At 43.5% G+C, this 19,442-nt stretch overlaps 1 protein-coding gene across 1 annotated transcript; it reads left to right on the top strand.

Moving 5' to 3' along the window:
- The first annotated feature begins 5,594 nt into the window (after window positions 1-5,594).
- On the top strand, window positions 5,595-8,071 carry Defb123 (defensin, beta 123). The gene is made up of 2 exons (XM_005384919.2): window positions 5,595-5,771; window positions 7,826-8,071. The coding sequence occupies exons 1-2, from the start codon at window positions 5,714-5,716 to the stop codon at window positions 7,972-7,974; spliced, it is 207 nt and encodes a 68-aa protein (XP_005384976.1). The 5' UTR covers window positions 5,595-5,713; the 3' UTR covers window positions 7,975-8,071.
- The last annotated feature ends 11,371 nt before the right edge of the window (window positions 8,072-19,442 follow it).

Here is a 19,442-nt window from a genome sequence, read left to right as displayed (position 1 = left end):
TTTTTTTGAGACAGGGTCTGCTATGCAGTTCAGGCTGGCCTTGTGCTCACTTTGTAACCCAGGCTGGTCTTGAACTCTCAATGACCCTCCCGCCTCAGCCTCCCAGGTGCTGGGATTACAGGCATGCGCCACCACACCCAGTTTACTAAGCTTCTCTTAGTACCCCCTATACTAAGTTTCAAAGATATCCACCATCATGCAGTTTCTCCCCATCAAGAGACAGAGGCTATTTCCCCATCCCTTAATGCTAGGCTTATCTTTTGACTTGTGCATATCAATGAGACACTAGCAGAGGATGCAACTAGAGGGCTAAAACATGCTTGGAAACCAGTTACATCCCAGCACTTCACCCTTACCACTGCTCATGGGAAGCCTATCACTTCTATATGAGCCAACCAGGATTTGCTACTACAGATAAAACACTCAGCTCCAAATCATCTGCTACAGACATCATTCCTGACCCTCCAGCCCCAACCCCAGCAGCCAGACCCCCTACACACACACACACACACACACACACACACACACACACACACAATCCCCGGCCAAACAAACCTTTTAAGAAATAATGAATTTTAAATGTTTCAAATTGCCACAACAACAACACAAAGAGAGTCACTGCAAGGGAGAAACAGCAGTGAATTGGCAAATCTACAGCACCAATGGAGAGCAGTGGCTGCCCAGGACTTGTAGTACGGAGGCCCTGGGGGACAGTGAGGCATGACCACTGCCAGGCGTGGGCTTTCTTTCTGGGGTTCTAACACTGGACATGGTGATAGGTGCACCGCTCTGGGCTTATAATAAAAACCATGTCAACGGATGAAAAAAAACCTGCCATAGTTTTGAATGGCTTGTTACACAACAAGCACTAAATACACCATCCTTTTCAAGATGTCAGCAAGCTTGGCTCCTTCTTGAAGCAGAGGGAAAACCTACCTGTCCTAGTCTCTCCTGGCTCCTCATAGTCACTGACAATAGGGAATATTTCTTAGCTTAAGGCAGCATAATCTCTGCCTCTGTCGTCACATGACATCCTGTATGTGTGTGCTTGTCCAAATTCCCTCTTATAAGGACACCAGCCACTGAATTGGAGCCCACTAATTTGGTATGATTTCACCTTTCACTTTAAGTTTATTAATTTCAAATAAGTCATATTCATAGGTATGGAGTGTTAGGACTTGAACAGACATTTTGTTTTTGTTTTGTTTAGTCTTTTTGAGACAGGGTCTCACTCTGCAATTCAGGCTGGCCTTAAATTCACAGCAATCCTCCTGCCTCAGTTTCCCAAGTGCTAGGATTTGAACACACATTTTAGAGAAGATAATAATTCAACCCACAACAAGCGATATTTTTTTAGAAATTCTTACTATGGGGGCTGGAGATTTAGCTCAGCAGCATGTGCCTGCCTGGCAAACGCAAGGTCATGAGTTGGATTCCTGGTACCAGAAGAAAAACTAAAAAAAACAAAAACAAAAAACAAAAAACAGAAATTCTTACTATGAGTGAAACCGAACCTCTTTCCATGCAGTTTAGGCAGTTTTCTCTTTCTGTGGATTGTCTATTTGAAGTTTGCCTATTGTTCTATAGAATTTCTTTTGTAGTATCTTCCCCTCAAGTTACTTTTCCACCCTCGATTTCTAGAGTTCTTATTCTTCAGGTATTGGGCTCTATGGACTGGTTCTCTAACTTTTTAGAGTTTTCCTCCTGATATCCACCAGACTGCCTTTCTTCTCTAGTTTCTGAGAAATTATTAACAAATTTATCTTCCAGGCTTCCTGTTCATCTTTCCATTTTCTGCTTTCATCTTTTTAGGTTCTGAGTTCTGACTCCCTGACTTTCCCTTTTTGTATCATCCAATACTTGTTTCATAGTTGTAGTATCTTTGATTTCTCTGAAGTTTTTCATGAATTTCCCTCTCTGTATAATCTATTTCCTATAAATGATTGGCTGGTTATTTTATTTTATATTAGATGGTTGCCTCCAATCAACAATCTTGTGGCTAATCATTCTTAACTACTTACTCATATATAAGTATATCACTGCAAAGCTGAGAAACTTCTTGAATATATTAGTTTTGTTTGATTCGGTCTCTAACTTTCATCTTTTTTTTTTTTTTTTTTTTGTCTTTTTGAGACAGGGTCTCGCTCTGCAGTTCAGGCTGGCCTTAAGCTCACTTTGTAGCCTAGGCTGGTCTCAAACTTGCGATGATCCTCCTGCCTCAGCCTCCCTAGTGCTGGGATTACAGGCGTGCGCCACCACACCCGGCTTGGTCTCTAACTTTCATACGATTACTTTGATGATAATATTTATTTGTTAGTATGTAAGCATAAGGGACTAAAATGCCCATTAAACACGTGGTGGGACTTGCCAATCATGACATTGACAATAAGGTGATTTGGCTGGGGCATGTAGGGAAGAAATGTCAGTGTCAGTATCTTTAGTTCTTTCCTACCTCTCTACTAATCTCCTGCTATGGATTCTGGGAGCTAATAGAGAATTATGGCTGGGGACGAAACAGTCTCCCAGCCACCACTACACACATGTCTGCTAATCTAATTCCCAGCTTACTAAATGTATCACCAGTGACGTTTGGGAACCTCCAGTTCACAGACCTCTGTTTCACTCCTGATAGAGAAAATTTTTAAGTTATACTAGTAAAGATATAGGATGATGGCTGTCAGTATAAAAAAGAGAAGAGATGGTATATCTAAGGATCTGATCCTTAAACATTATTTCAACCAAACTTCCTTGTTTTAATGTCCCAGTATCTCTCTCTCTCTCTCTCTCTCCCTTTCTCTCTCTCTCTCCCTCCCTCTCTCTTTGTTCAAAGGGCCAGATTCTGAGCTTTTCTTTACTCTGTGATTTAAATTACGTTGTTCTCTGGTGTTCTCCACTGTAAACTTTGATCCAGTTTTCTCTAGTTAGCTAATTCATTTCTAATTCATCCATCTGCTTTCTAGCCAAACCGTTGTGTTCTCCTTTAGAAGAAAGGGAAATCACTACTGAGCATACAGGCAGCCACTGCAAAGACTTGGAGTGCAGTTGATGGATTCAGAGCATGCACACTTTAAGGATTTTCTACTGGCAAACACTCTCTAAAAAGATGCACCAGTTCGTATTTTCATGACCAAAGTATTTCTCTTTCCCTGTGTCCTAAACATCTCTAGATTATCAATGAAAATAACATTCTTGCCAAACTGACTGGACAAATTCACACTGTCGTGTGAGTTTGTTTTTCTTTGACTCCTGATCAGGTTGAGAAATTGGCCCTTTGACCTTCCAGGAACAGGCTGCGGTGCACACAAGATAGGTCTTTCTCTGTTCATCCACACTTACCAGATACAGCTACAGGTCCCTATAATTAAGGCACCCAGGAGGATAGCAAAGGTTTCAAAACCAAGCAAAGTGAGTACAATGACTATGTACGAAGCAGAGATAGAGTACAGTTTTGCAAGAGCCACACAGTATATTAGCAGGTTGGGGTCAAGGACAAAGATCTATGACTGAGGTATTACAGAGACTTAGTAGCTGATGAAGGCAACATAAAGAATTCATAAAAGAAAATCTAATTAAAATCTAATTACCCTGCCCTATTTGGGTGCTAAAAACCTGGATTTCTACATCTAGAAAATCATATAATATGATGGATCCTTACTGTCCATTTGCTCCAAATTCTTGACTGAAGAGATTGGGATCCAGAAAAACGTAATTCTTTCAAGATCACATAGAAAGTTAGCAGCAGATTCCAGACTAGTTATTGAATATTTTCAACTGTGTCCCCTCACTCTGCATTCAAAAATCCTCCATGTATCCAGGCATTGTAAGTGATGAGGGCCTCACTTCTTCGAGAAAAAATAACCCAACAGATACACACTCCCTGAGAGAGAATGTGAGCCATACCTTCCAACCCCCAGATTGGAAAATCACATTTTGCTGTGTTCTGTAGCATAGCCTGGTGAACATTCAGGCAGTCCTAGCTAGGATGAAATTACATTTCTCAACTTCCTTCCTTGTATGGAACGGCATTAGGGATTGCCATCAACTTTTTTTTTTCCATAAGATTTAGGAGACGAAAATGAGGCAGTATCCATTGTGCTCTGAAAGTTGTCACTGGTCAGAGGTAGTAAGGGACAGACAAGGGTGTGGGTTGGTCTTCACATTCCCTGTTCCACGATGCTTCTTCCTAGTGGCCAGTCCAGCTGACCAAAGTGACCCAGAGCCCAGGCGCATCACTAAATACTTCCCTATGAACTCAACAGTAAGACCTTAAAGAGCCAACAGTCTTCCACATACTTCTACACCAATTCCCTCTATGGTCCCACTGCAACCTGCTCACTCTTTTCTACAAGGGCTGATGAGTGACTTCTCTGATTTTTTTAATGGTCCTGGGGATTGAACCCAGGGCCTTTGCACTGAGCTATATCCCCACCCCTGTATTAATTTTTTACTTTGAGAGAGAGTCTCACTAGCTTGTCCAGGTTTGGCTAGAACTTGCAGTCCTCCTACCTCAGCCTTCCAGAATGCTGAGACTACAATCATATGCCACCACACCAGGCTCTCTGATCCTTTTCAAATCTTTGCTTCCCCAGTTTCTCCCACAATTAGATAAATACTTCTTACAATAAACTCCTTATTCAATAATCCTGATAATGGTTCTGCTTCCAGGACTGAGCGTTAACTAATACATATTTGAAAAAATGAGCCTCTTTAACAAATACGGTGGCAGTAGAAGATTCCTGGCGTTTGGGCACTGAGTCCCTTTCCCAGCTCTTCATCTCTTTGTTGTAAAGATTTCAGGGAGAATTACACTGACCTCATTCTTTCACTTCCATCTTCAGCCCCGTTAAATGTGTTTTGTGTTCCTATAGACAATTTTCACTGTTATTTTATCTCATCAACTCCATGTAGGCTTTTCCACCCTTGACCTCTGAGGCAACAGGTCAAGTCAGGAAATAGAAGCCACACACGTGGTTGAAACAGTATATTTAACAGAAGGAACCATCCGTGAAGCAGGCAGGCTGACAGAACAAAGAGCCCCCTGAGGACACAGATTTTAGGAACTGTAGGTGCAGCCGCCACTCATGGCCGAGAACTAAGAGGGAGAGAATGGGTTTTCAAGCCCTGATTCAGAAGAGGGGCTCGGAGGGCCGATTCGGGGCTGTCTAAGAAAGACTGGCACCCAGCAATATAGACCTGTGTGTGTAGCCCCTGAATGGTTCGCTCCAGCTGGCGCTGGAAACATCACCTCCCTGTGCCATTTCCCTCGGTTTTTTGCTCCAGTTACATCTTGTCTCTCATTTTCAACACCAGCACGGGTCTCAGCACCACGCTCCTCTGCCTGGAACCCCTTCCGGCTCATCAACCTCGCCTAGCTTTGATATTTATTCTTCCCTGTACTGTGTGCTCTTCTCTGAGGTTGGTGGCGCCCTCTTGTGGTCCCTTGGCCACGGCGGGTGAGAGCTGCGAGCGAGGACCTGGAGGTCTTGGGCCTTGGGCCCTGGGCCTTGGCTAACTTCCCTGGCTGACCTACAAGATAAGGGGAGGCTGGTCGGCTCAGACGCTGGGCTGCGGGCCAGGGCATGGGGCAGCTCCCGTGGGCGCTGAGGGCACGTGGGCGTGACGCGTGAGCCACAGAGCCCGGGCGCTCCCCACTCCCCACTTGCTTTGTCTTCGCTTCTGCTTGCAGCTTCACTTTTGGCTGCACTCTCCAGCCATGAAGCTCCTGGTGCTGTCGTTGGCCGTGCTGCTGCTCATGTCCCACCTCACCCCAGGTAAAGCCTGAACCTCTTTAGGGAGGGCAGGGGGTCACCCCTGAGGCCTGGTAGGGAATCTCAAGGACGGGGAGGCGAGAGATCAACATGAGGAGCCATGGAGAGCGAGTGACTTGCCAGGAACAGGCTCCAGATCTTAGGGACCAACTACAACATCCCAGCGCTCCTGACTCAGGGCCTCCCTCCTCCCCAGGGAGTTGCGCAAGTGGACTTGTGGGTGAGGAAGAGGCAAGTGGGCAAGAGGTCCACCGGAGAAGGAAATAGCCCTTTGGCAAAAGAGCAAAGCTCACAGCCACCTTAATGGGAGAAGTGTCTCTGTGCCAAAACAAAAGTTGTTTACATATGCCCAATTCCCTTTATCAATTCTGCCTCTCCGACATCCAGTTTTCCATCTGGTATCATTTTTCTTCTTCCTGAATAATTTCTTTTAACATTTCTTATAGTGAAAGCCCTGGGTTTGATCTCCAACATTACAAGAAAAGAAAAGACATAGAAGGTATCCTCTGGAGATCTCCAGTTGCCCCAGCCACCCACCCCCATTTTGTAACCCACAAATTCTAGCCAAGTTGCTGTCTTTCAGCTTCAATTTCTATCTCCTTTGCTCAGTAAGACCATTAGGAGTGCCCCTTCCTTCCACCATGACCCAGAACTACTTCCAAGGAGGGAGGGGCTGCAATCACAGGACTTCCCTAGTTGTTTCCCTTCTCTCAAGGATCAGTTCGCGGTACATGTTGTTTAGGGTTTGAAAAGTGTATTTCATATATTTTCCCCAGTTACATTATTGTTTGAAGAGGGAAAGTAAATATGGTCCCCATCGCTCCATCTCAGCCTGGAAAAGCCCCATTTCTTTCCGTTTTCACATTTTCCTCTTTGTCATCTTCTATTTCCCTTAACCCCTTATCTGTTGAGATTATTTGTTTTTGTATGTCATCTAAGTTAGGCGTTTTTCTGGAAAGATTTCTTTCATTGACCATAGTATTTTATCACTTCATTTCTAAAATTTTGGGGTTTTTTTCATTTGTTTGTTTTGCAGTGTTAGGGATTGAACCCAGGGCCCTGCATATACCAGGCAAACACTCTGCCACTGAGCTAATCTCAACCCCTTATTTTTTCTTTTCTTTGTTTTGTTTTGTTTTTTGTTTTGTTCTGTTTTGAGGCTCAGGCTGACCTCCCACTTTCAACCCTCTTATCTCAGCCTCCTGAGTAGCTAGGATAACAGGTGTGTGCTACCACATCTGGCCATTTCTGAATGTTTTAATGCAGTAGATTTTATCTTACATTTAATATCCACAATAGATATGTGAAATAGATGCTGTCAGCCTACTTTTCAAAAGAGAAAAATGAAGCTCTATGAAAAGAATTCACTTGCTGAGGAGCTGGCAGAGCCAGGTTTCACACCAGGTTTTTGGAGTTTTGACAAGTTTCTGTCCTAAACCGTTATGCGCCACCCTTCATCTAGGAAACACATAGAGGACAAGGATTGGCATTGAGTGTCAGAGAAGTTGTGAGTCTAAGGCCCTCAGCAGAGCCTTTTCTTTTTGTTCTCCTCCTTTTCTCACTGTGTTGCCCTCTGTTGGACTTGTCAAAAGGAAACCACTTCAGTGACTCCAGTAGAGTCTAAATGCTTTGTTCAGCTGGTGTGCTCTAAGGTGACTCTCAGGCAAAGCAAGCTGCAGTTTCTATAGAGAAAGTAGTGTTCCCTGGTTTGCCTCAATAGCTGATTCTGCCTTAGTTGCTGCAAAACTTGCAGTTGCAGTGGTTGGACATTGTTTCCATCTGTCCTGCCTCTTGTCTTGCAGTCTTTTGGCACAATCTAATCCTGATGATTGTCAGAACAGTTCTCTCCAGGGCAGTTTTTAAACATGTCCTGGTTAGTGTAGATGCATGGGCAAGGTAGTTATCAAAAAACACAATAAAGAAAAAATAATGATAGACAGAAAGGGTCAAAGGTGAGAGACATTGGGGGGCCTTTATCACATCTATTTTAATCCCTTTAAATCCAGAGCCTCCCTCTTTTTAAGATTGACACCTCTCTTTTTTCTCCTTTGAATCAGGTGTTGCCCAAAGATGCTGGAATCTTCTTGGCAAATGCCGCCACAGATGCTCCAGGAAGGAAAGTGTCTATGTTTACTGCACCAATGGTAAAATGTGCTGCGTCAAACCCAAGTACCAGCCAAAACCAAAGCCATCGTGGTTATTTTGAGGGCTTTGAAGTCTGAAGCCAGGAAAATGCAGAAGTTGCCCAAACTCTGGCCCGAGTGGATTCTTGAGCTGTGTCAATAAACACCTCTGGCTGATCACTGTGTGCCTGTTGTCTGCCCCAGTGGTTCTCGGGAGGTCCTCTTTCGAGTGGTTGAGAAAATCAAAACTATTTTCCTAACAGTGATAATAAGGCATCTCGTTCTTTCACAAAGCTACAGTAGAATTTTCTGGAATCTATAAGACATATGATGACATAATTGTTCTGTTTATGCCTCTGTGTTTGTAGAATTTCTTAAGGTAGGAGGCTTGAGGTACACATATATTCCTTTTCAGAGATTACCTCAGTTCCTTTTCAGGAATTCTGATGTACTTACTCAAACTATCTTTGGTTATATCAGTAATTCTGTAAACTTGTTATTATCTGGTGAACCATTACTTTGAAATCCCAAAACTTTCCTTCCACAAGAAGTAAGTACAACTTTATTGTCTTCATCTGCAAAAGTACATTAACAACCAGATTCAACAGCCTAATAGGAGAGAGGGGTATGCTAATAACACTTATTCTAGTCTCTGCAGGGAGGGAAAAATAATACTTATTCTAGCCTCTGCAGTTCTGCACCCCTTAGGCCCAACCGAAGCAATTTAATGAGATTCTGTCTCAAAATAAGTAATAATAAAGGGTGAGGATGTAGCTCACTGCAAAGCCTCAGGCTCAGTCTCCAGTACAGAAAGAGAAAGAGGAAGAGAGACAGGGAGGTCGGGAGGGAGGGGAGAGAAAGGAAAGGAGGCATGCAGAAATCATGGGCTGACGCCATTTTCCTCCCAGCTTTCCATTCTCAGACCCTCTCCTTTATGGCCACCCAGATGGGCATCTTCCTGGATCTGGGCATTGTCTTTGCCTAGTCAGGTACCAAGTGAACTCTGTAGGTCCCAGACACTAACCTGAGATGCCATCCTGAGCAGCCTGACCTCTCACGCTCCTCCCTACTGAACCAGACAGGAGCCCCGACACTGTGCAACCCTCGGTTCCCAGCCTGCGACCACCCAATGCGTCTGACTGATGTCTCCTGACTCCTGGCTTTTTCCAAGCCTCCAGACTGTCTCTTCTACCAAAGATGGGTCCTCTGCGTGACCGCCCCCCATCCACTCACTCGGTCCTTTGCTGGGTCCCTATCTGGGCTCCACCTCCAGGGCTCTGGCTCCGCCCCTCGAGCCTGGGTCCACAGTCGTCGGCAGCTGTTGCCGTAGACTTCTCTGCCGTAGACTTCTCTGCCGCGACGCACGGACTGCCCGCTGCCCGTACCCCAGCGCAGGACTCGGAGGAGATAAGGGTGTGGAGCACAGAGGATTCTAGTACTCACCCTCCCCGCGCTCCCTCCGTAGCCCTGCTCTTGTTCCTCACAGCGGGGTTTAACCCTACCTTTGGCCTGACCTGGGTGTCCCTTTTTGGCTCTCCCCCGAATGGGGGACTCCGGGATGGACTTCAGAGTCTTAATGAAGGCCTTGGCCAAGGCATTTGGTTCCGCGGCAAACTCCTGGTGGCTGTGTCCATGGAAGGGTTCGAAGGGGGAGCTGAATCTGAACCACCCCAGGCTCCAACCGGGTCCAAGTTGTCCCGGCTCAAAGGAAAAAAGAAGCCAGGCAGAGCCAGGCCCCAGCTGGAGTTCCCTAGCAGCACGGAGACCTGAGGTTCCCTAGCAGCGCCGAGACGCCAGCTCCAGGGGGAATGGGCCCGAAATTCCTAGTGCTGCAGTGGAGTTGTTGACCTTCAGTAGGGGCTGGGGTCTGACTTCTGCTGCGGTAGAGACAGTTAAAAGAGTAGTCTCACTCTCAGCCTGGGGCCTACTGACTTGCTGCTCTGGGAATAGGTTATACAGGCTCCTGGGAGAAGCAGCTGAGCAGAGGGCCCAGGGATGGGAAGAGAACCCAGGTCACTGAAGTGGAGGTGCAGCCTCTGCTGAAGTCAGAAGACATGGGGGCCAGGCTGGACACTGGGTGAACGGTCCTGTTGTTGGAAAGAGGGCGTTTGGAAGTCCCCAGAGGTTCTCAAAGCATCTGGTCCCCTGGCCCAGACCTTATTATGTCTGCTTGCCCCTGTGTCACTGCAACCTCTGCATGTGCTTGTGGAACCACAGTTACATGTGGCACCTGCAGAGCGGTGACTGTATACAGAGTGGCCCAGAAGCTGTGAGGGCAAAGCTGATGCCCACCAAGAGAGGCAGGACCATGGGATGCCAGGATGACTTTCACCTTGGAAGGGAGCTCAGGAATGGGACAGAGCACTAGGGAGCAAGCACCTTGTTGAGGCAGGGGCAGAGGATGGTGGACAAAGAGCACAGCTTCTGGGAATACTGTGGGGCTGAATTTGAGGAAGGGCAGAAATTTAGAATTGTTGGATCCAGGAAAAGGCTGGGATGGAGCTGAGTAGACCTCCTGAGAGCTGGGCCCCACAGGGCGGCACCTCAGGGAGACTAGGAAAATGGAACCATGAGTCCAGTGGAGCTAAGGAAGGGCATAAGGGATAAGGGATAAGGAAAGGGGAGAGGGGTTCCCATCAGAGTCTGAGAGTGAGGTTGAGGCCAACCAGACTTGGACCCTCCCCTGGGTGCTCAAGACCAGGGCCTGCAGGAGGTTGGAAGAGCTGGTGGCTGAGAGCAGGTAAGCTGAGATGAGACCCCCCCAGTGGCTTGTCAGCTTGCCACCTGCAGGGTGAGGGAGACTCCTGGGGGCTGTTTGAACTCAAGGGTGGCTGAAGCTCGAGACTCACAGAAGAGTAAGAAGGAGATGATGTCCCCATCAATGGGTTTGATGAAATTATTAGGGTAGGCTGCTCCCAGATCCTTAGGTGCCTTTATAGACTTCTGCCTCCCGTAAACTCCCTTCTCCTTGTCTTCTCGGAGGAAACAGAAGCCTCATTTCCTCTAAGTCTGCTACCTGGCCCACTTCTGCATCTATCTGCTTGTGGAGGACCACCTGGGTGACTCTCCTTGAAGGAGAAGCAATTGTCTCCATTTTGGCTAAACCTGGCCCTATGTCCATGTATTGATGTATTGATGTTACAGAGCTGGCTAGGATTTTCCTTATCCCTTCAATTGGCTTTAAGCAATGCAAATCAGTCCAGCTGAGGTGCTGATATGTCTCTGAAGCAAAGAGGAATGGGCAATGTTTCCCCACCCCCCATAGCTCCCAAATAAAACCTGTGTGAGCTAGGCAGTATGGAGAGCAGTGCTCCATGCTGGGATGGAGCCTCAAGATAAGAGGCTATGACTTCCCTGTGCATGAAAGATTACACACCAGGGCTGAGGCACCAACCCAAAAACATTAGATACTACATCAGTTATGTCATGCAGATTACTCTTTCTGCATATTGCAGAGGTGATTTCAGGCCTCCTACCTAGCCCAGCTCACAGCACTCACGTATGTCCCACCATTCCCATAGTCACTTGCCCCCAAGCCACTCCTTTCTTCATGAATTAATAAAACCCGAGTCTGGCCTTGGGTCAAGGCCTCTGTTCTGAATAGCCATTACCTTGGCTAGACTTAGGACCCGTTGGCTCTCCAAAACTGCAAATATGCCTCAGTGTCTTTATTCTAGCAATGGGCTGCACTGTAAGTGGTAGACTAGAATTAACTCACTAGAATTCCAATAACTTCTGCATGGGATTACAAATGTAAACTTCCCGGACTGCGATGAGGACCAGGAAGGGCTCTCTGTATGTGCACTCATCCGCTTGCTAGGGAGGGAGTGCCTGCCTCAGTAGCACAGCTGTGATTTTGGTTTCCCCTCCTCTCTCCGCCTGGAGGAATTAGCTCTGCCATTGCCCACTTTCTGCCTTGCATCCCCAGCTGGCCTTTACTTCCTAGTGGTTATGAAGTTATTGCTGTGACCACATGAACATGTTCTCACTTCTGTCTGTGACCTTCCCTCTTCTGCACTCCATGACCTGCTCCAAGCACTTTCAGTCCCTTTCTGATACTCTTCTCAAAGTTATTTGTCTACTTATTCAACAGATATTTATGACACTTGTTATGATAGACACTGTTTTAGGCACAGGGACAGCAGTGAAAAAACACTCCTGCCACAAAAATCCCTGAAGCTTACATTCTTGCGGGAGATATGGGAAGAGACACAGGTAATAAACATGTAAATAAGGAGATAGAAATATACCAAGAAGCCAAGGATATAGCTCAATGACACAAGCGCCTGCCTGGCAAGCACAAGGTCCTCAGTTTGATTCCCCATACCAAAAAGAAAAAAAAAAGAAATATACCCAGGAGGATAAGTGTTCATGGAGGAAATAAAGCACAGATGCATTAGAGAGAGGTGTGACAATTTTATAAAGGGTAAAGAAGGGGAGGCCACTGTGAAGGTCATGTGACAGTAAGAATAAGCTGTGTCTGTGAGGGTATTCTGTCCAGAGGTGTTGGCATATGCAAAGGCCCTGAGGTAACAGCTGGCTGGGTGAGTTTGAGGAAGAGCAAGGAAACCAATGTGACTGCAGCAGTGTGAGCAGAGGACATGTGACTGGAGGGGGACAAGGGGAAGGACAGTCATGGGAGAGGCAGATAGTGGGGGCTCCTTGTAGGCATTGTAGTGACCTTGGCTGCTTCTCTGGGTGACCCAGGGATCCACTGAAGGTTTGGAAAGAAGAGATATGCTCTAGTTAACGCTTATCCTTTGAGGATGAGTGGGGGTGTAGTGGTGTTAGGGACCAAGCGAGCGGGGTCACTAAAGTCAGCCAGGTGAGGGATGGTGATGAGTCTAACCTAGGGTGGTCGCAGTGGACATGGTGTGTCAAGAATGGATTCATGAGAAATTGCAACAGCTCAGAACTTGCTGGTGCTGTCAACTGAGCCAGGGGAAAAAAAAGACGTCTGAAGTGGGGGGTGGGGGTTATTGGAAACTCAGTTCCGACTTGTTAATTTCAAAATGTCTGCTAGCCTTAGAGGTGGACACATCTGGCAGTCAGCCAGGGGGTTGAGCTCTGGGGATGGTTTTAGGCTGGGAATACCAATTTGGGAGCTGATGTTATGTAGACGAGACTGGATAAGATCACCCTGGGAGCAGAGAAAGAGATCTAGGACCTGGAGAGCTCGGGCACTTAGAGCAGGGTGGAGGAGGGGGACCCAGCCAAGACCTCCCAGCAGTACAGGCAGTGGGGTGGTAGGTGGGGGTGGTCACTTTTCTGTTGCAATTTGCTCAACTTTCAGGGTCAGGGGACATGGTGGAGCCCACCTTCCCGCCTCAAATGCTCATGAGAGGCATATTTGACAAGGAGAGGGAGCTATCGGGAGCCTTTTAGGCCATTTTAAGGATATGGGTTTTTACTCTGAGGTGAAAAACCACTAGAAAGGAGTAAAATGGTCAGGGGGCTGGGTACTGAAAAGAGCACCTGTGGAGAAGGACATTCTTTAGTTACTCTCTCAACGTATTGCCTCAGGCCTGACCAAGCCATGATTGTTGGGTTCCAGAAGAAGTCTAGCAAAAGCATTGAAAGCCCCGGGAACTACACCAGATGATTTGCTGAGATATGGCCGAAGGAATGATAACGTGATGGCTAACTAGTCAAGTCTCATTCCTATGTTAATTGAGTTATATTGTCCTTGCTAAAACAGTTGGTATCCTCTTATTTGCCCAGCTGCTTCCTTTGTTCTTTCTCAATAAAAGGTTACTGAAAATGGTAATGGGCCTGCAGTCCAAGAGGCTGTAAGCTCCTGATCCCAGAATTATGCCTCTTTTGTTTTTCTTGTTTCTCTTACTTTTCTATTCTTCCGCGGGTACCTCCTTCTCGAGACCTGTTCACCCTGGACAGAAATGGATTATTAATGTAATGAGCACTGAGAATGTTGAGGGACAGTGAGAATGGGGGCAGCGAATGCTTAGGAGGCCATGTCTGTAATCCTAGGTGAGAAACGGTGGTGGCTTAGGCAAGGGTAGCCCTGGAGAAAGGAAAAGGAAAGAAGTGGTCAGGTGCTGGGTTCCCCCCACACTGGTGCTGGAGTTTAAACCCAGAGCCTCACACTAAGCACACCCTGTGCCCTGGGCTACACCCCGGCCCAGCCTGATGTTGGAAATTTTTGAAGGTAAAGTATGAATAATTTGTTGATGGATGGATGTGGATTAGAGGAAGAAAAAGCAGTAGAAACTGAGTCTTTTTTATAGTGAATATACTTTATGGAACAGGAAGAAATACACAAGCAGAGACACAATTTTAGCTTTTTATGTCTGAGAGTGCACCAGGCAATTTAGTATTTAAACATTTTGTTTCAGGACAGTTCGAGTGTTTAAGCCAACAAGTTTTGGAAATATGCTTTTCAAATAGACATTTGAAGAAAGATTTCAACATTCCTCTTAAGTTTTTAAAGTTTTTATGAAAAATATTCTTCTATTGTAAAGGTAGTATAAGCCAATTACAAAAAAATTTTAAATATGGGGAAAAAGTGATACAGGAAAATAAAACTCCCAACCTGAATGATATCTGGGACAAGTTCGTGTTCTCTAACATCGAAGAATGAATTTTAGGAACAACGGAGGTTAAGAGAAAGAAAAGAAAGCTTCTGTCCAAGAGAGGACAAAAGGGAGGCCCCAGTGGTTTACCCCAAGACCGTCTTTTCTAGGGACTTTTATAGAGCAAAACCACGAGGTGAGGTGGGTCCAAGGTAGGGGCTTTTCCTGTAAGGGGCTGGGTCAAGGACTCTTCAAGGTGATTGCTACCTATTTAGAAAATCAATCCCGGATGTCCACCCCTAGGGAGGGATGTGGGTGTATTTGTTTAGTCCTTTGTCTTGAGGTCTAGCCCACAGCAAATACATATCTTTCATGTTGGCTCCTTTGAGGGCCTGGCTCTGTCTGACTGCCTGTAATATTTCTATCTAACTCAGCTGCCTATAACAAGAGGAATTCGATCATATTTTTACAAGCTTAAAAAAGCATTTGGGGGCTGGGGATTTAGCTCAGCAGCAAAGCGCCTGCCTGACAAGTGCAAGGTCATGAGTTCGACTCCCGGTACCAGAGAAAAACCAAAAAAAAAAAAAAAAACCATTTGGTTTTACTTTCTTCCAAACTCTAGATGAGTTTTATAACATGGTAATAAGAATACAGTCCTCAGAAGGATTATCTTGGGTTTGACTCCACTCTCTGTCAACTCCTAGGTTTGATTTAGGGCAAATTATTTAACCTCTCTGGGCTCTGCTCCCATTACCCATAAAATGAAGATACTAATAATATCAATAGGATTGTTAAGATTTTAAAGTGCTAATATATGTAAAATACTAAATAAACCCTTATATATGTGTTAACTTTTATTTTGTATAATTGTCATTATCCTACACATGCATTTTATATCATTTAATGTTTATCATAATTATTTTCCACATTTGACATAGGTTTTCATAACTATGATTTTAATGGTTGCAAAATACTGCATCAGATTATAATTTAACCATTCTTCTATTATTGAACCTTAGCTTTAGATATTCTTATTTTAAAGAACAGTGCCATGAACTATATCATGGAGATAATTTTTGTAATTTATTTTTATTAGTATGTGTTTGGAGTACATAATGATTACATTTATAATGAGGAGATGATAAGTGTACATAACACATCTTAGTTTTTTTGGTTCCCTACCCCTCCCATCCCTTCCTGCTCCTTCAACTCTTGGTCCCCTTCCCATTTCCAAAAGCTCTATTCCCATTTGTTCTTCAATTCTTTTTTTCATCCCTTCTCCCTCCTCTCTCTTCCACCCATCTCTTATTCCCTTTCCCATCTGAAAATGATCTCTACTTCCTATTATTGATCTTTTTTTTTTTTTTGCACTTTAATCATATTTTGGGTTTCTCATAAAGGGAAGCCATGTGGTATTAAAGCTTTTGTGTCTGATTTATTTCACTTAATATTATGGCCTCAAGGTGCATCCATTTACCTATTGTCTTGGTTACTTTTGTTGTTGTTGCTGAGACAAAACACCCAATGCCCAAAATTAAGGAAGAAAAGGTTTATTTAGCTCACAGCTTGTGGAGGTTTTAGTCTATATTTGGCTGGCTCTAAGGCAGAGTGGCACATGGCAGAGGGCAACATTTCATGGCAGCGGAAGACAGCAAAAGCAATAAGAGCAAAAGGGAGGAGTGGCAGCTGGAAGCGCAAACCTCTTTCCCTCCCTCACATTGCATGCAAACGCCCAGGGTAGGAGTAGCACTCACACTCATAATCCCAACATTGGACCATGAGTCAATCATAAACTCTAGAAGCCTGCACCCATGACTGCATGAGGCTTTGGGGGGACATGCAGACACAAACCATAACACCTGTGAATGCTTCAACTTTATCATTCTTTATGGAAGAGTAGCATTCTACTGTGTGTACATACTCTTTATCCATTCATCTGTTGATGCACATATAGATCATTTCTAAGATTTAGCTACTATAAATTTTGCTGCTATAAACATGAGTATGTTTATATCACTGTGATATCAGACTTTAACTCTTTCAGGTAAATGCCTAGGAGGGGAGTATCTGGGTCAAATGGTTTATGTACTAGTTTACATTCAACCAACAATATAGAAGGGCTCCTTTTGCCCTAGAGCCTCACTGGCATTTGTTATTATTTGAGTTTTTGATTATAACAATTCCCTCTGGAGTAAATGGAGTGTCAGTGTTGTTTTAATTTGCATTTCTCTAATGCCCAGCAATGTTAAGTATTTCTTCATGTATTTATTGGCCATTTATACTTCTAAGAAGTGTCTGTTCATTTCAGTTGCCCATTTTTTATTGGGTCTTTTATTTGAGGGGGTCTTTTGGGGGGATTCTTTATACATTCTTTTATTACTCTTCTGTTTGAGGAATGCCTGTTAAAAAATTTTTCCCATTCTTTTCACTCTCTTGGTCATTTTCTTTTGGGTAGTGGGAATCAAACTCAGAACCTTGCACTTGCCCAAAGATGCTTATACTGCTGAGCTATATCCCTGGCCCTTCTTGGTCATTTCTTTGCTGTGCAGAAGCTTTTTAATCTGATATGATCCCATTTGTTGATTCTCAGTATTATTATCAAGAATTTTACCTATTTTATCTTCCAACAAATTAAGCTTTTCTGTTTTAATATTTAGATATTTGATCCATTCTTATTTTGGTTTAGTACCTGGTGAGAAATATGGGTCTAGGTGCAATCTTCTGCATGTGGATATCCAATTTTCCCAGCACCATTTACAGTATTAAGGTTATCTTTCCTTCCAAAACTACCAACTCACAGAAATCAAATAGCTGAATGTACCTGGAGTTGTTTCTACTTCCTCTATTCTGTTCCACTGATCCACATGTCTGTTTTTATGCCACTACCATGCTATTTTTATCATTGTAAATTTGTAATATAACTTCAAATCTGAAATTGTGATGCCTCTTGCTTTACTGCTGTTACCTAGGATTGCTTTTGATACCCAAGGTCTCTATTGGTTCCATATGACTTTTAGAATTATTTTCTTTAGATCTATGAGAAATGTTATTGGTATTTTGATTGATATTGCATTAAATCTATGTATCAGTTTTGGAAGTATGGACATTTTGACTATAGTATTGGTTCTTCCTATCCTAGAGCAGGGGATATCTTTCCATTTTCTAGTCTCTTTTTTCAGAGTGAAGTAATTTTCCTTGGAGAGGACTTTTACTTCCTTGGTAGATTAATATCTAGGTATTTAATTTTTCTTGGTGCTTTTATAAATAGTATTGCTTTCCTAATTTCTTTTTCAATGAGTTCATTACTAATGTATAGGAACACAACTGATTTTTTTTTTTTTTTTTTTTTTTTTTTTGAGACGGGGTTTCGCTATGTAGTTCAGCCTGGCCTTGAGCTCACTTTTTAGCCCAGGCTGGTCTTGAACTCTCAACAATCCTCCTGCCTCAGTTTCCCCAGTGCTAGAATTACAGACATGAGCCACCACACTCAGCTCACAACTGGTTTTTGTGTATTGATTTTATATCCTACTAATTGCTGGATTTGGCTATTAATTCTAGGAGTCTTTTGGTGGAGTGTTTTGGGTCTTATAAGTAGAGGATCATGTCATCTGAAAATAATGATACTTTGATTTCATCCTTTGCTATGAATATCCCTTTTATTTCTTTCTCTTGCCTGATTGCTCTGGTTAATATTTGAAGGATGATGTTGAACGAGAGTGATGATAGTAGACATCCTTGTCCTGTTACTGATTGTAAAAGGAAAGCTTTTACTTCTCTCCTATTTAATATGATGTTGGGAGTAGATTTCTCATAAAAGGCTTTTATCAGATTGAGATCCTTCTAAGCCTGTTTTCTTTAGGGCTTTTAGCATGAATTGATGGATTTTGTCAAAGGGTGTTTTTTTTTTTTTTGCATCAACTGAGATGATTGTGAGTTTTTCTGTCCTTGCTTCTATTTATGTGGTAAATTACATGTAATGATTTACATATGTTGAACCATCTTTGCATCCTGGGATAAAGCCTGTTTGATCACAGTGTATGATAATTTTGATGATTTGCTGCATTCTATCCTTATTGAGGCTGTTTGCATCTACGTTCATTAGATACACTGCCCTGTAGTTCTCTTTTTTGGTTACATCCTTGACTGGTTTGGGAATCAGGGTAATGCAAGAATGGGAATACTCCTTCCCTTTTGATTTCATGTGGTTACTTATAAATGTGGTTTTTTTTTTGTTGTTTTTTTTTAAAAAAAAAGAGTTTGAGGGGTATTGGCATTAGATCTTCCATGAAGTTCTTGTAGAATATGGCAGTGAATGCATCAGGTTCTGGAACTTTCTTAGTTGTAGTTTCAGTTTGTCTATCTCTCTATCTGTTTGTCTGTCTATTTGTTTGTTTGTTTATTTGTTTGTTTTTTGAGACAGAGTTTCACCATTTAGTTCAGACTGACCTTGAACTCACAGCGATGCTCCTGCTTTAGCCTCCTGAGTGCTGTGATTACAGGCATGCGCCACCATGCCCAGCCTTTGGCAAGTGTTTTATTACCACTTCAATTTCATTGTTTGTTATTGGATTGTTCGGGATTTTTAAGACTTCTTGGTACATTATGGCAATTCATATGTACCTAGAAATCTATCCATTTTTTCTGCATTCTCCAATTTTTGGCATATAGTTTTATGAAGTAGTTGCTAGTAATTTTCTAAATTTGAGTGGTGTCCATTATGATTTTACCTTTTTAATTTCTCATTGTATTGATCTTTCTTTTCTTTCCTTCTTTGGGTAAGACTGGTTCAGGGTTTGTCTATTTTGTTCATGCTTTCAATTCATTGCAGACATTAAGCGGTTCAAGGCATTTTTTTTTTAGGACCTTGAGGTACATCACTAGGTTATTTATTTGTATTCACTCTGTTTTTCTGATGTGGGCATTTACAGCTATAAGCTTCTCTCCTAGGATTGTTTTCACTGTGTTCCATAAGTTCTAATATGTTGTACCAGCATTCTCTTTTTTTTTTTTTTTTTTTTTTT

This window comes from Chinchilla lanigera, unplaced genomic scaffold (assembly GCF_000276665.1).
Source record: "Chinchilla lanigera isolate Chin_1 unplaced genomic scaffold, ChiLan1.0 scaffold00021, whole genome shotgun sequence".
Classification (NCBI taxonomy): Eukaryota; Metazoa; Chordata; class Mammalia; order Rodentia; family Chinchillidae; genus Chinchilla; species Chinchilla lanigera.
This window is presented reverse-complemented; position numbering and strand designations above follow the sequence as displayed.

Coding starts and splice junctions, on each gene's coding strand:
- Defb123 (XM_005384919.2), top strand. CDS start 5,714: ATGAAGCTCCTGGTGCTGTCGTTGGCCGTGCTGCTGCTCATGTCCCAC. Junction 5,772..7,825: donor CATGTCCCACCTCACCCCAG/GTAAAGCCTGAA, acceptor CCTTTGAATCAG/GTGTTGCCCAAAGATGCTGG.